The sequence below is a fragment of the Toxotes jaculatrix genome, chromosome 22 (assembly GCF_017976425.1).
Source record: "Toxotes jaculatrix isolate fToxJac2 chromosome 22, fToxJac2.pri, whole genome shotgun sequence".
Lineage (NCBI taxonomy): Eukaryota > Metazoa > Chordata > Actinopteri > Toxotidae > Toxotes > Toxotes jaculatrix.
The window spans coordinates 13,296,302-13,312,710 of NC_054415.1; the positions used below are offsets into that span (position 1 = coordinate 13,296,302).

Here is a 16,409-nt window from a genome sequence, read left to right on the forward strand (position 1 = left end):
ATAATTCTCACAGAGAGCTGGTTTTCTCTTTAGTGATTTTACATGCACTGCTATACTGGTTTTAGTTCTTACCCTGGTTTTGATCACATTCGTGATATGGCATTTACACGGAACATGAGAAACCATTCCTTCTTGTATGCAGGATCCAGATTTCTGATCATCTGGCTGAGGGCCACAATCAACAGATATGTTGATTTTTCAACATCTCTGCCAGCATTTTTTTCTTTCTTTTTTTTTTACCAAAAAGAATGTTCAGGAACCTGGATTAGGTGTTTACAAGCCACAGTATCCTGGTTTCTATCTTGTTACTCCATTATAGTATATTCAGGATTTCTCAAAACCAGAATAAGGCCTTACCCAGGTTTCTAAAATCCAGACACTATGTTCACATTAGCAAAACATAGCCAGGATAGTCCAAAAAGCCCATACTCAGAATCATGCAGACTCTCATAGACGACGCTAGACCAGAACCCTGCAGCCTCTGTCTGTGGGAAATACATCAAAACTCAGTAACTTGAGTGTTGCAGCATCTAATTATATTATAAATAAGAAATGTAAAAAAAGAAAGTCAGCAGCAGCTCACGTGCAGATAAGTTTATATATTCACTTGTTAAATGGACTGCATTTATAACACTTTTCTAATATTAGTGACCACCCAAAGCACCTTACACTACAAGCCACATTCACCCATTCACCCATTCCCACGCTCACTTCATTAAAAAAGTAGTGTTACACTACATACAGCGAAGAACAACAGGTGGTCCAGCTACAACTGCTGCACTGTCAGGATCCATTTTAATGCCAGCGCCTAACGATTATATAGACGCATTTGAAAATGTGAAAAAGGAAAAAGTGAAAAGTCAGCAGCAGCATTATGTTTGTAAGGGACGTCTTTCAGCTGGACAGATCATAGAGTTTACAGTGGATGCATTAGAGTAAAGAGAACATTTGGTTCACAAAATTAGGTGAACATTGCTACAACAGCTAAACTTCAAATCCATAAAAAATTGTTTGGTATTTGTATTAGATTATTTTTTAAATAACTTTTTTTTTCTTTCTTTACATTTTTATGCCAAAGCAATTTAACATGTGTTTGGTAAACACTTTGACCTCACTCACTTCAGGACCTTGGACAGCAACTGGCAGGCAAGTGCCACACAGTGTGAATCTGTCTCTGTCTCTGACACTGTCTTTTTTCTTTTTTTTAATATAACACCAAATTAGTCTAGTTTTGCCACATGATCATTTCACAAAGGATTAGTTTCGACTTTTGGTGAGTCGTGTGGGATGAGGAACTGATTTTGCCACACTTAGTCTGTTAGATTTCTTTAATTGAAATAGCTTCGTGGCTAACGAACACACAATCAGTGAGTCACAGGTCAAGTCATACCGTTAACACGCAGCCTGATAAACTGAAGTTGGGGAGGGTGAAGCCAACGGTGGTGCACCTTTTTTCCTCTGGCTGCTCAGATATTCTCTGTGGACCTCTCACCTACAGACCAGCTGAATTGTGTCCTGATCTAACCATTTCAGTCCAGCTTTATTAAGAACTAAATCACTATCAGTTATAGCCCTTCATGCACCGGTACAACTAACTAACTAAGAAAATATATTCATTAGAACATCTGTGAGTTTGGCTGCACTTAAATCTCCATTAACAGATTTTTGAGCTGTTGGAGACGAGCTGTAAACACAACAGTGACATGTTAACAGCTTATAAAATTCATAGCAAACAGTTGTATAATTACACAGCAGATGTGGTCAGATCTCTGTTTCTCCTTCCTTCACTATCTTTCCTCCTTCTGCATCACCACCTCTCCTCTCAGCTCTTTGTTCACATCTCTCACCCCCCCACCCCTTTCTCCGTCACTCCTGGCCTCTCCCCTTGGTTGTCACCCTCCCCCTCTCTGAGCTGACTCCTTTTCTTTTCTCGTCCTCCGCCCCTTCATCCTTCTCTCTCCTCTAAAACTTTCCCCTCTCTCCCTCGCTCCTTACATATTTGATGATTTCGCTGCGGTCCGGGATAATAATTACACAGTTGTCACGTCACATGGGGAGCCTGAGGGACCTGCAGGAGATGTGCGGTGCCATTGTGCTGATTAAAAATTGAACACGTCCTTTACGGTGATGATGCTGAACGAAAAGGCTGGTATTAAGGGACCTCTCATGATGTATGACTAATGCTTAGTCATGGGGAGGGCAATCAACATACAGTATATTACTTATTTACAAAGACAAGTGAAAACATCATGCTGTGCTTACGGCCTCTTAAGTACTATATATTTTCACCATATTACATTGTGTAAATTGTATTGTGATACATATTGTATTTTACTATATTACCATTATACGGTCTGTATCCTTCTGTATCTTTAACTGAAGCTTTTCAGCTTGGAAAAATATTTTTGGAGATATTCTAAGTTTTGGCTGAATTCCTTTTTGCAGCATCTGTGTATCAACGCCTGTGGATCAGTGGACTAGTGTGAAGCCACTGGCAGGAATGTGTTTTGTATCAGCCTGAAGCTTGTGAACGTACATCTGTGTTTTCATGTGTGTGATAGTAGACCTCAAGATGCAAACAAAATCGAGGTCCTCTCATTAAAATGTGGCTCCATAGCGCCACCAGTGGTCAAAAGCTCCACAGTGTCTCTTTAACATATGGCGAATTTGCCTGTGGAGAGAGGTTTTCTCACCCTGGGTTAAGCCTTTTAGGCAGGGCCTCTGTCAGACTGTGTACAAATCAGCCTTTATGGTTGGTGTTTAAACTAAACTTAAAGTCCATTAACGCAGTATAAATCCAGCCACACCTATGTGGCTGACAGAGCCTTTAGTACACCACTGCGCCTGCCAGCCACTTTACCGTCTAAGTTTGTACTTTAGTATCAGTCCACCCACCTGTCCAGGTCAGGTCAGGTCTTGCCTGTGTGTGCCGGACAATGAGAAAGCATTCATGTCTTTACCAGATGTGCTGTTGAGACTGACAAGAGATGGAGAGGCAAGACCAGATGTGCAGCGAAACAGAGTGCTGCCAAGTCTGTTTTGATGTCTCGGGGTTGTGAAATCAACTCAGACACAGAAACAGAAACAGGAGAAGAAGAGTTTGTCCAAATGGACTCATAAGGCGAACGCACAAACACACCTCCCACCATGTGTGTGCACACAAAGTAGAAAGACTGACAAGATGTGTGGTGATGTTGTAAAGACTGTTATTATAGCCACATCTGACGCCATCGTGAGGCCTTCACAACAGTTGACAATCAGCTGAACAGACTCTCTGGCTACTTACAAACTGATGTTATGTGAACACAAACCCAGTCAGGTGGGTTACTGCAGAAAACCCAAACAACAAAATAGGTTTTTTGTTATTGCCTTCCAAAATGAGCCATATGAGTGCTCACTGCTCTCCTCCGACCTTAATGACAAAATACTGTAGCTCTTTGTCACTGCTTTTCAAACAGACTCACATGACTGTTCAAAAACTGATTCACATTAGTGTTTTCTTAGCTGCCACCTCACTGGTTGAGCTTTGGTTAAGGTTAGGATTATAGCCGTGATAAAATAAACCAGCTCTGTCTGCTGGTTAGGAGACACAACTTGAACTGTGGTCTCTAGTGTCAATACGACCACTTCGACTGATTTTGTATCTGTCAGTGATAAGAGCTGCCAGAGGATGTGTTACTGTCTCCGAAAGTCATCAAGACTTGAGGAGGAAGAAACGTGAAATGTTGGTTACACTTAAAAGTGAGTCCACACAACTCATTTACAGTGTGAACAGCTGGGTTGGATGCTAATCCTGCTGTGTCCAGTGGATAAACTTTAAAACAAACAATGCTTGAATGCTTCTGGATTTTTCCGAACAGGAGAAGGAGTAGATTGAAGTTCAAGAATCTTTAATGAGGTAAGTGAGGTTTTTTTGTGTGTGTGGAAGATCTGACACAAAGCAGAGTATTTTTCTATGTTATAAAACAAATCTTGAGGTGGGTCTTTACACTTTTCATCTTTACAAATGTTCCTTTTTAGGAACGTTACAATGACTTTTACTGTCTGTAGTTTCCACTGACCTCACTGAACGTAAGGGTTTTTATTTTTCTGTCTTCAGACAATACAACACAGAGATGTCAGTGTATCAGTGTTAATCAGTTCTGAGAATAAACTAGCGTTTATGTTTATTTTCCTATGGAACAAGTTATTTTAATTTCATTTTAAGCCCATTAGAATCCTTTCATAGAGTTTTTTTTAAATTCTTAAAACAAACAACAGGTCTATTCGACTTAAACATTCAGTCTCACGGACCCTGCCAATTGTCAGCCAGCACTGGGCCTACATAAAGACGTAAAGGTTGCGTTAGTCACGCACACACACACACACACACGCACGCACGCACGCACGCACTCTCCTAATTCGGTGTCCTAATTCATGTCAGCAGGCCTGCTCCGCTGACAGACAGTGGCAGCATGCATGCAGGTCTTTGCAGCAACATGCGCCAAGAGCCATCTGTCCTGAAAGAGCGGCGTAGATTATGTTGTCCAGAGAGAGAGAGAGAGAGAGAGTGGGTGAGAGAGAGATAGAGAGAGAGGGGGTAGAGAGAGAGAGAGAGAGAGAGAGAGAGAGAGAGAGAGAGAGAGAGAGAGAGAGAGAGAGAGCATTACGCACACCCTGATCCTCTCCACACAGAACCAGTGTGGCGCACAGACAGGCGGCAGCCCTCAGAAAGTGGGAAGTTTTCGCCATTCTGTCTAAAAATTAATCACCTTCATGTCGACTCTGTTGGATACTAACCCGCCGATGCTATGGTTACCTTTATTACGGTAGGAACAGCTTTATTTGTTTCTATTTGGTGCTTCACTGAGCATTTTTTTTTTGGCTGAAAAACTATTTGGTTCTTGGGGACTCTGGCACCGAGGAGCGACAGAGAATGACCCAAAGTGTTCAAACATGCTCAAGATGACCCCAAAAAACCTCAAACGCCTGCTCTTCATGTGCATCAGAGTATGCGATGAATACGTGTGGAGTTTCTGGAGTAACTGCTTGCATGAAAAGCGTTAAGAAAAAAAAAAGTTTTGGAAAAGTGAATTTAGCACCACGGTCGGGTCTAAATTGGTTTTAGGTGCAGCGGATTAAAGATTTGATTTCCCTACAACATAGCGCGTGATATGTTCAGAGACCTATTTCTTCCTCTAAGCTTGAGCGTTGGCAACTTAAACAAAGTAGAATGTGAGACGCAGCGCGCCGCGCGGACAAACTCACTTCTTTACCCGTTTCTCTCTCTCCCTCTCTCTCTCTCTGTGTACAGGTAGACAAAAGGGTTGGGTCTTTCCACAGCTCGCTTAAGCACACAAACATTAGAGACTCCTGCTGTTTTCAGTTGCTCTCGGGAGTCCTGCTCCTTCCAAAGGCGTGTGCGGCGTGTTGGAGGGAGCGGAACTGGCTCAATGCGCACGGGAAACCCCTCAGATGTGGTTCAGCTTGTGTCTTTGGATTACTGACGCGCTAATTGTGCCTCGGCTCGGTGTTAGCCGGAGTGAAAGAGGATATGTCACAGTTGACTCCCAGCACAAAGGCGGACTACGCGTTGAACCAACCTTCCTTCCCTCCCTGCGCGCGCCTTGCCCCGTGTGCATGTGTGCACATTTGTTTGTTTGTGCATATAGACTATAACCTGTGCGCACGGGTTGGAGAAGGCGAGCGGCCTCTGAGCGCGCAGAGGTTCTCTCTAACGTCCTCTGCATTCTGAAACTTTCCCAAATTTGTCTTTTTGGATTCATAAAACTAAATAATGCATCGTGTTTGGAAAGAGTGGGTGTCATGTAAATGTTTCACGTGCCAGTAACGTTCAGAACAAGCAGATGTATATTAAAATAAAAAACTGTGTCGGTTAAAGAGTTTTCAACTTGTTTAAGGAAAAAAAACTTTAAAGACAGATTAGGTCGAGTTTCTTCACTTTTCGGAGTTGGGCTTGATTTGTGTGCATGTGTGGATACATTTTATATCTTGTTATCCCACCCTCAACCGCTTAGTGGAAATTTCCCCTCTCAAACACCATCATCTGAATGTTGGTGATGGGATTAAAGCCAAATAGTCCAATAACCCAAAAATACTCATTGTGCCTGAGTGTGCGCCTGTGCCAGTGTCCAGTCTGATAAAACAACATGGGTGTAATTCTGTGTAAGGGCCTTACCAGTGCTGCGGTGCAGTTGGGTATGTCTGACATGACATGTGGTCCGGGCAGCTTTGCGTAATGGCGCGCATCAGTGGGCGTCTTGAGCCTGTAGTGGATGCTTTCCTTCTGCTGTGGGTGTCCACTTATGTGTGTGCGTGCGCGCAGAGGCCACTGGAGCAGCTGTTGCAGCGGCGGATTTGACGCAGAGCCTCTCCTGACATACCGGCACACAGCAGGACAAGGAAATTAGGACGCGGCGAAGGAGGCGAGGGAGAGGGGGCCAGTTCCATTCTGCTGCTCCCCTTTATGGGCACTTGAGTCAAAAATGCCCTCCCAGGCAGCCTGAGAGAAGCTTGCTACTACAGCTGTGGGCTGTTGCGTGCATGTTGAAGCTCTGGGTGCAGTTCAGCTGCAACGACTCCGTTTAACAAGGCTCATTTTGTGTTTTACTGCAAGAGAAAAGAGAAAAAGAAGGAGTGAGGGGTGTGAACAGATTAGGGTTGGGCTCATTGGAAGAGCATAAAGAAGATAAGGATAAAACGGGGCCGTAATGGCTCCCAGGTGGTTTAACAAACTGCTAGTGTTACTATGGAGAGTTCTTGTTATTCCTTTTTTGGTTCTGCATTCCAACCTGTTTGTGCTTTCTCCCTCCCCTCCTCTATCTGCCTCACTCCCCTCTTCTTGTACCTGTTTCGTCTAAATCCCTAGGCAAACTGAGAATTTGAGTCCGGATAACAAGAATGAGTGAATATCAGAGTGTTAGCAAGCAGGAACAACAAGAGCCAACAGCTGAAGATCAAGACTGAAGTTTAACACAAAATAGTTCTATTAAATGACACCACACCCAGGAAATGGCACAAACATCTCCTAAGATTAACTTTCACCCCCTGTGGCATTTAACTGCTTTCATTTTTACTGTTGCACAAAACAAGACTGAGGTTGTGCTTTGAAGCTTGCAGATGTAAATGTGTACCTGTCAAGTGAGGACTGTGGGAGTGTGCTTAGTTAACTTTCCTTGCTAATTGGAGGTTTAAATAAACAGACAGATGAAATGATGGGATGTAACTTTCCCTCTCACTCTCTAACTTGGGTTTTTGGTCACTGATGAATTTTCACTGGATCAGAGCAGCAGCCAGACACTTAGAGGAAAAGGGTGGATCTCTGGTGTTATCTCACCACAGATGTTTCATTAGCTTTAGTTCATGACACCTCCAGAGGGACTGACTGGAACATCTAGTGTCCTTGAACCTCCCTGTTCTGGAAATCTGTTCTCATGCTGGGCCATTACATGTAATTAAATTTACAGTTGACATTTTCACATTTCCTGAAAGTTTAGAATTAAATCTTCTCCAAAATAGCAAATCTGGTTTGATTACATCACAGAAAACGAGACAACGCGACCGGTTTAGTCCTGTCGGAGCAATTTTAAGAGCAGGACACACAGAAAACATCTTAAAATAACCAAAGCAAATCAGTGGGTAACATTTCCACAGGCAACTCCCCAAGGGCCCCAGACCATGAAGGCCCCCAAATGCACAATGCACAGAGGGCAGATGGTGGGGCGTGACTACAGCAAACCTTAGTGTCCCCCTTACAGGTTAATCAAATCTGCAGATTCATATGCTGCATTTGAGTGAAAAGGTGATGGATGAGAGTGAACACAACTCTCTCTATCATAGCTGCTTTATGTGATGGGCCTTTTCCACATCACACATTTTGACTTGTCATAGTAGGAAAGCACAGGTGCTACTAATAATATTAACGATGGCTCCCTTCTGTTCAAGTGCTCTGATAAGGTGTGACAGGAGGCAAGCTTCCATCCAAATGCTGGACAAAGTTTAACAGAAAATTAGCCAAAGAGATGTGAGTTAATGTTTGTTTCATCCGGTACTGTTGAGCGAGTGTTAAGAGTTAAACAGCTGGTGGCGCTATTTCTCGCTGCTGGGTGCCACTGTACCACTGCAGAAGAAGAGGGCACAATGGGAACGACCCAAGTAAGAGTTGTTACAGTCTCCCCAGTCTCCCCATCCCCAAGTCTTTACTTCTACGTCGTGATTAATTCACAAAGCCTGGTTCCACTGCACTTTGTCGCATAATGTTTTTATCCATATACCAACTCGCATGAAGTTTCTTGTTGTTATTTGAACTTTTTTTTTCTTTTGGCATTTCTGGCATTTAGGTCCATGTCACCTTCAGAAGCAGCAGCACTAACTTTTGTTGTTTTTAAAGCCGCGCTCATCACTCTGCAGCTCTGAAAGCACTTAATGTTACTTGAAGGTTGTTTCTGCTTTTCAAAACGTTAAAGGGTTTTGTAATTAAAGTCAAGTACAGCTCAAGTACTTTTCTAACAGATGTGTGTCAAATGTGGTGTCTGTACGAATACTGGGGTCAAGCATCTGAACTGTCTGTAGGTTTTTGAGGCTGGTCTCCAGACAAGTTAAATTGTTGAACGTGAATTTGCTGACATCACCTCACAGGATTTCTGGGTACTGAAGTCCTTTAAAGCTGCATAAAGAAGCTTAACATGCTTCAGAAGCCCAGATATCCTGTAAAGCGATGAGAGCAGGCATAGATCTGTGATGTTTCATTCGAAAAGGACGAGATGGAAAAGCTGTTGGTGAGTCCAGCTTGTGTTTAGGAGAAAGTCTGGATTTTTTCCATACCTCCCTCGTTCTGCTAGCTGGATCAAGCTGTACCTCTCATTCTATATGGGTGCAGCGCCACAGCCCTGCCTGCTCCGAGATGGTTTACACATTTAGCCGAGTGTTTATACGCTGCACATTCTTATGGCTAGTTAGAGCAAACATACTGTAAGGATTTGGAATATGCACAGGCCGCTTTCTCTGCTCTGTGGAACAGAAACATCCAGTGCAGACACACACGCACATACAAGTCAGGAAATTCATTCGTTTAACCTGTAACCTCGACTCTTACCTTGATGTAAACAATCCTAAATCTAAACTAAGCACAGTCCGAACAAAACAAAACTTTCTCTCCTTGTCTGTTTTATGGGTTTTCCCACATTTCCCTGAGAGGCAGATGGAGCAGATAGAGATCATGTGGTTTCAAGGTGAGGCTGGGCCTTCCCAGCAGTTCAGTCATATGACAGCTCAGCCCTCCTCTTTCTGTCCGTTTTGACCCGGTAATCTGCCTCTTTGTCTCAACGATTTTCTTTATCTCCCTCACATACCACTGTCCAGATCTTTATGCCCCTCATTTTGGTCCTCTCTTCCTCTTTACATCCCCCTCTCTGTTTCTGATTCTCCCTCCCAGCCTGTTTTTCCTTCCACTCTCTCTGTTTCCACATTAAAAGGTGGACTCAGTGACCTCCCGATAACATCCCCATCCTGATACAGCTGATCACTGATAGAGCTGAGTGGGACTGATTCCTATCTGTGTCACTGTCCTGTGAAAACCACGCATCTCCAAGATGCCAACTTTTCCTGAGCTAAGAAAAAAAAAAAAAAAAAACACAGCCCAGGTGTGTGACAGTGCATTTTTCAGTAAAGTCAACTGAGATTTAAATGATTCATTAGCTCAAGAAGTACAAGACATATCTCAGCCCACACATGAACATTCAATCCCTCAGTTACAACTGTTAAACCCAGATTCTGGATTCTATTTAAACTAGTGTTAAAGACTGTAATTCACCTGCTTGTAGCATTTATAACATCTGTAACGGATTTTCACATAGCAACCAATCATACATTAAACGTGGAATTAGAAATCATAAAATGCTGAACGCTCCAGTCACTTTACAACAAAGAGCTACAAAGCAAACTGTTATCACAGCAGCCAACTGAGTGAACTGAAATGTCACGCTTAACATGAATCAGATTGAGGGAATGACTGTTGGTGCAGATAATGGTAAATCAATTACAGCCACAGAGACTGTCTTTTATCTTTCCCAAAAAGAACAAATTGCCCCCATGAGCCACCAGTTGTTTACAATGCACACAGCAATGTGCAGACAGTCTCTAATCAAATTAACAGCTTCCTGTTTGATTTGCCTGACTTGACTGATTCAGGGATTCGTACTTCTGTTCATGCAGATCCTATACAGGAACAGGAGACTCGCCGCAGGTACATTTTGTCATTCATATAGTTAATTTGTTCAAAAAAGTTAAGTGGACTCTGCTGGTGCCATCGAACTCTGTGCGCTAATGACAGTGATAACTGTGTAAATTGTCCTGTCCTAACAGGTGCAGGAAAAGTAACCGGAGAGTGACGGAGGTGCCAATTAAGTTCAGTCTGTACATGCCCACACAGAGGGTTTGATCATGCAACAGAAGTGAAAACACCTATGTGGATGAACTATGGTTGTGTAAGAGCTTTCAGCTTTGGGTACCAATACATTAAATTAAAAATATTCCTTTAGGAATAAAAGTTGAGCTTTTAAAATCCTACTAAACCTCTAACAAGTGATTTGATAATCTGAAAAGTAACCAGTAACAACAGCTTTCAGATAACCTGAGTTACAAATTCCCTCAGGCACGTAGGGGAGCAGGATAATACTGATTGTATTTAGCTACTGAACTGTTCCCTCTGCCAAAGACCATCCACATGCTCTTATAGTTAGTCTGACTGTCATCTGGCTGTCTAAAAAAGTTATGTACACATTTTCATTAAATTTGGTGGAGGAGTCACCTTTATCCAATTTGCTACTGGATTATATTTAGGATTATATAAGATTAAGATCTAGGGCCTTTTGCCATTAAGATGATTATTGTTTTACAGCTTTGCCTGTAAAACTACAGCCAAAGTCAAGTCAAATTTCTGTCAAATGTGTCAGTTTCAGCAGAGATTTATACCAACTGAGTGGCTTCTTGTTAATCTGCAATGCTTCTTAAACCTGCACAATAAAAGGTTGTTGTATAATTTGCTCTGACATGTTGTGGAGAGGCTGTTTTTGCCACTGATTTTACTGTCTCTCATTTTTCTTACTTCGCTGTCGAGAAGCAGCTGGAAAAACCTGCTTTCTGAGGAAGGACTGTTGTGTTTGCTCCTCGTCGTACATAGATGATCCCTTCAAAGCAGTAATACCAAAGATTCTGTATTTAAAATACCTCTCAGTTCAAGTACAGCTTTGATACAGTGGATATAGTAAGAGAATGTAGAAAGGACACAGCTCCAGAGTGTCTCAGATGATGGAGCTGAAACTAACTCTTGTATAATCACCACTCAAATACTTGGGAGCGGCCATTTTCATTCTTTCCATATAGAATGAGATGCCTATAGGTGACATCTTGGTGGACTGATGTGTCAGGTTAGTGGCCACCTTTGATATTTGAGCTGACAGATGTTCTGAAGGCCTGAGGGTGAAACCTGCTGCCTGGTGTCTCCACCACACACTCGCACACAAAACTCAATCCCTACTTGTCCCCTCATTGAGTTTACTTCTAACCTTAACATGAGACTAATCCTAACTTTCATCTTTACCCTGAAGCCAGAATCCTAAGTCTAAGAACTGGCTCGCTAAGAAGTGTGGACCATACCAGAAAGCCTGTTTACACACATACACAGGGTGTGAAAGTCAGTGTTGTAGAGTTTGGAATTTGCTTGAGATAACTATTCTGTCAGTGTGTGTGTGTAAACCTTTCTGTAACCTTTGTCAAAGTTAAAGACTCCCTCCACAGATGTTTTGAATAATAATTAAAATGTCTCCCACTTTTCTAAAATGTCCATTCTCAGTGCATGTGCGCTGGAAGCTTCAGCCTCCCTCATCAAACTCCTGTAAGCTGCATGTTAAACCACGACTGGCTCCAAACTGGTTGTGCTGTCACAAAGTCCTGCGCGTAGGTCCACCTCTCTGGCCCCATTCAGACTGGATTTATTTCTCTGAGGGTGGTGAGGTGATTTTAACATTGCCTGTGCTGTTCAGTGACTTTAACCGGGTCAGGAGCGTATATATGGGTAACATTACTTGCTCTGATAAGGTGCCATACTTTTTCTCTTCCTATTTAGGAAGAGAAAAAGTATGGAAAGAGGAAAAGTACGGACAGCTATCACTGGATCACTCTGACACAGAAGAAAATGTAGAAACCTGATGATTCTCAAGCAAGTTCTGAAGTGTCTTTTAATGGATTCATAGATGTTTAGTCATGATGGACATTAGAGATAATCATATCCTTAGGAAGAGTAAGTCAAACTGAATGTGTGTTTAGACACGACTGAGTTATGAGAACAATTTCTGACTCAGATTCAGCTCACGCAAGCATCTTTACCTCCCCTTCAATCCGACCCTGGGGAGGTTTCTCTTTTGGACCTGTCCTGCTGAGTGTCCATGTCTAGTACATCCTGTAATTTCCCGATGGTTAAAATGCTGGAACGATGACTTAAATTACTAAGGAGCACAGTGAATATTTAATCCCCCCCACCTCCCCCTGTAATGATAATCCTGTCTGAATGGGGCTTTAAATTCACTGTTAAGGTGAACACAGAGAAACTTTCCTGCTGTGAAAACATTCCTCTAGTGTCAAATTCAGCACATGCTGAGTTCACTCCAAGTGGAGTAACAACAAAGTGAGCTAAATCTAGAGTGGAGAGGGATTTTAAATAAATTCTGGGTGGTGATGCACCTGGAAGCCTTCCTGTCAGGGGTGTTCATGTGCTGATTGGAAACCATCTTAAGAGTGTGGGTGTGAATGTCTAGGGACAGTGAATGAGCAGCAACAGTTACAGCAGATACATTCAAATCCTAAAATCCAAAAGCTACAGCTCCTTATTGTTAACTCTATCACCAGACCAGAATATCTGTGTGTGGCAACTATAGCAGGGTGAAGAAACATTTACCCAAAGCATTGGCTCGGTCAAAATCTAAATGTGGCCGTTTGAGTAGCCAGATTTTTTTTTTTTTTTCAGTCTTAAGCACACTTTAAATCTACCATGCTTTCCATTTTATTCCATCCACTTTCCATTGTTCCCCATTAAAGCATGAATGTATCTACGCACACATGTAGCTGGAAGAGACACGCACTGAGACTATTTTTTACAACTTGTCGGACGTCATTGCGACATCTCTCAGTTCAGCACTGGAGAAACAGCAGCCCAGAGTTTGGTAAAACAATAAGTAAAACCAGAGGGAAAGAAAACCTAACTGCACACATTGTTTTTGCACAGAGTAGCACAACTTCTTGCCACAGTGCGTGTGGAAGAACAGCAGTGGTTAGTTTATTTGCATCTAATAAGCATTGCAAAACACAGACCATAATATAGGGATTGGACTGTGGAGCTTCTTTTGTTCTGGAAATTCACTGCAATACACTGGAACTGGCAACCGAGTTATTAACATCGTGTGAAGGCAAATGAGGCCTTCACTGCAAAGTCAAATAACTGCAATCATCTAAATATATGAATATGGTGAAAAATAGTGACTTTTCATCAGTGGCGAGCGCCATGCGATGAGCTGAGAAGTATAGCTTCCAGTCTTCCAGTTAGGACTTTGGAGCTATGTCAGCAAGATAACCTCAAATCTACTGTCGACACCTTTTGAAAATAAGTGAATCTAAATTCAGCTGAGCAGATTATTCATGGTTTTGGCAGACTGGATGACTACAGCTGGCAAAGAAGAGAAGGCAGAGTTACAAAATGAAAAACAAATAAGTGACATGATTGTTTTTTTTTGTAGTCAGAATCTGAATGCTTTTATCATAAACCAAATGCTCTGACATGTAAATGGTTGTGGCTTCTTTAGTTACAATTGTTCATCATCTTTCAACATAATATTGCAGTTATTCATCCTGGTGTGATTGGAGTCATGATGTGTTCTGGCATGACCAGATGAGTGTAGAGAAGTCAGGACATTTGTTTGCTTTGATGCTGGAGTGCTTTAAGTGCTGGTTTGGGAGCAGAACATCGTGGTGATTTACGTGAGAAAAGACATGTGAAGAAGAGTTTAGTCCCCATTTAGTAAAAAAACTAAACAAAACAAATGACACCCCCTTTTATAAAGTGATCAGTGGTTGAAAAGTCAGGGAAGGTAGGCGCCAAAACACTGAGTTTAAAAAATGCTAATTTTGTGAAAGATGTTTTTTCACATTTAAAACATCTGTTTTGACATACTGTGTAGCTTCAGGTAGTATATTATATACTATAATGCGTTTTTGGAGGGTAACCCCTCATATCTTTAAACAATGCCTTGTCAACACTCAGCAATTTGTGGCAGAATAAAAGACATTTATTACGTCTTTATGAAAGACATAAATTATGAGATGCTGCAAAGCCAGACAAAGAAATGGCAGAAATCCTTCTGTTTGCCAAACCAAAATAAGACTAAATAGGTGCCGTATTAATCATCCAACATGCGATACTATCTGCAGTCAGACAGCAAAATGCCAAAAACCCCTTAAGAGTTTAATGAATGAATCAGATATCTGATTATTAAAGAGCAAAGGTATGATATCCAGGTTTCCAAGAACCAAATACTCACAGGCTGCTGCTTCAGCACCTTGTATCTTGCATGCAGAAAGAAATACCAAAGTCTATTCTGGACAAACAGGAATACATATGATATCCCTGATCTGAAGTAGCTGAGACAGGATGCCGTCCTCTGTTGCATGAGCACATAAAGCAAACTAACTTCCACCATTAAAGTCATGACTCATCCTAAAACCATTGCCACATAATAGTTGTTTTGGGAGCCTGAGATATCTTGAAATATTCATGAATGTCAGACAGTAAATGTTTCACAGCGTAAACACATACATGTGCACAGACATGTGACCTACAGTATAAACTGGCCGAGGGAAGCTTTTATCCAAAGAGCCTGACAGTACACTTAGTGCATGACAGCACTCATACAGAAACATGGTATGATCAAGCTACTGGTCCACTGGACCACGAACGGTTGTATCAGCAAAGTGTCTTCAACTGCCAATAAAAAGCTAAAACACACAGTTAAAAGCTGATTTTAGGACAACAGCCAGATGACAAACGGAGCCTGGAAGAACAAAACAGCAGAGCAGAATCTTATTATGAAGGAATTCATCATGACTTTTGTTCCTGAAGCTCAGTCATTGTCTGATAATGTGTTTGACATGCTTGTGGAAATGTAGAGCACTTAATTCTATTATCACTCAGGGGACGGCTGATCATGTGCGCTGCATGTGAGGCATTGTGTTAATGACTCATTTGATTCTTATCTACCATGGTTTGAGAACTAATTAATGGCAATTAAAAGAAGGAGACGTGCGGGTTTCATTTGAGGGCTTCCTTTTCTCCCACTTGGCAGCAGGAACTTCTGCGCTGTGGTGAAAAGAAATGTCTGATGTCTGATATGGCTGAATGCTTTGGGATATCTAGGGTTTAGGTTTTTGGCACATACCTATGGGGTTGTCTTTTACTCTGTGGACTCCTGTGAACCTCCTGGGGGGGAGGGGGAGGGGGGCTCAGGGTAAAAATGAGCTGCTGAGCCTCTATTAAGGTTCAACACTAATTAATACAAGAATATGCAACTTCTAGGTAGTACTACTTCAGGTAGTAAAGCAGAACCCAAATTAAAAATTGCAATTAAACTAGACCTGAAAGCAGGTATATCAGGATCCAATCACCTGACATAAATTGGAATGCGTGGCATATGGACTCAGGGCAATGAGGAGAATGAGTCCAACTCTGATTAGGGCTTAAACACACTGTCTAGATCTGCTCCAGCCTTGGGCCTTGATCCACGGAGTCTGTGTCAAAACTTATCTTAAGACATCATGTGGGGCCTCATTCAGTCTCCTAATTTAGATCCTGTTCTCTGCAATATGCTCAAAAAAGGCTGCAAGATTTTTTGCCAAGATCTGCCTGAGACAAAAAGCCTCCTGTCAGCACGAAATCCGTGCTCGTGCAACATCGTGAACTGTCCCGTTGATTTTTCAAACATATCTGATTTCATGTGCTTGTAGCTGGGGCTCCTTGGAGACACATCTGAGATGGGTGGAGAATATAAACCAATCAGAACGCACAAGGAAACACGGTGCTCTGAAAAGGGGAAACAGACAGTCCAAATCAAAACAAACATTATGGCTGCAATGAGGGCGAAGACGAAGACAGAGCGTTCTACAGATTGCCTGGACACGGGAGACAGAGGGGAAGTTCTCTGAACTCTTCAAGCTCCATCACTAGTCAGACGCAAACGAACTGGGTGTGATTTCCGATGCTGACTTTTCATCGACTACAGAATCATGCACTCGTGTTGAAGATCTCTCCAGCTAGAGCAATCTTGTAATCAATACATCTTGTGTGAGATCAGTTCATTCACCTCTAT

At 42.2% G+C, this 16,409-nt stretch overlaps 1 protein-coding gene across 1 annotated transcript in view; it reads left to right on the top strand.

Annotated features, from left to right (window-relative positions):
- Positions 1–4,681: 4,681 nt before the first annotated feature.
- Positions 4,682–16,409, top strand: part of ntf3 (neurotrophin 3) — a 29,805-nt gene continuing 18,077 nt past the window's right edge. The window contains exon 1 of the mRNA XM_041030660.1: positions 4,682–4,808. Coding sequence (XP_040886594.1) covers positions 4,791–4,808 — 18 coding nt within the window. The 5' untranslated portion in view covers positions 4,682–4,790. The remainder of the gene's footprint in view (positions 4,809–16,409) is intronic.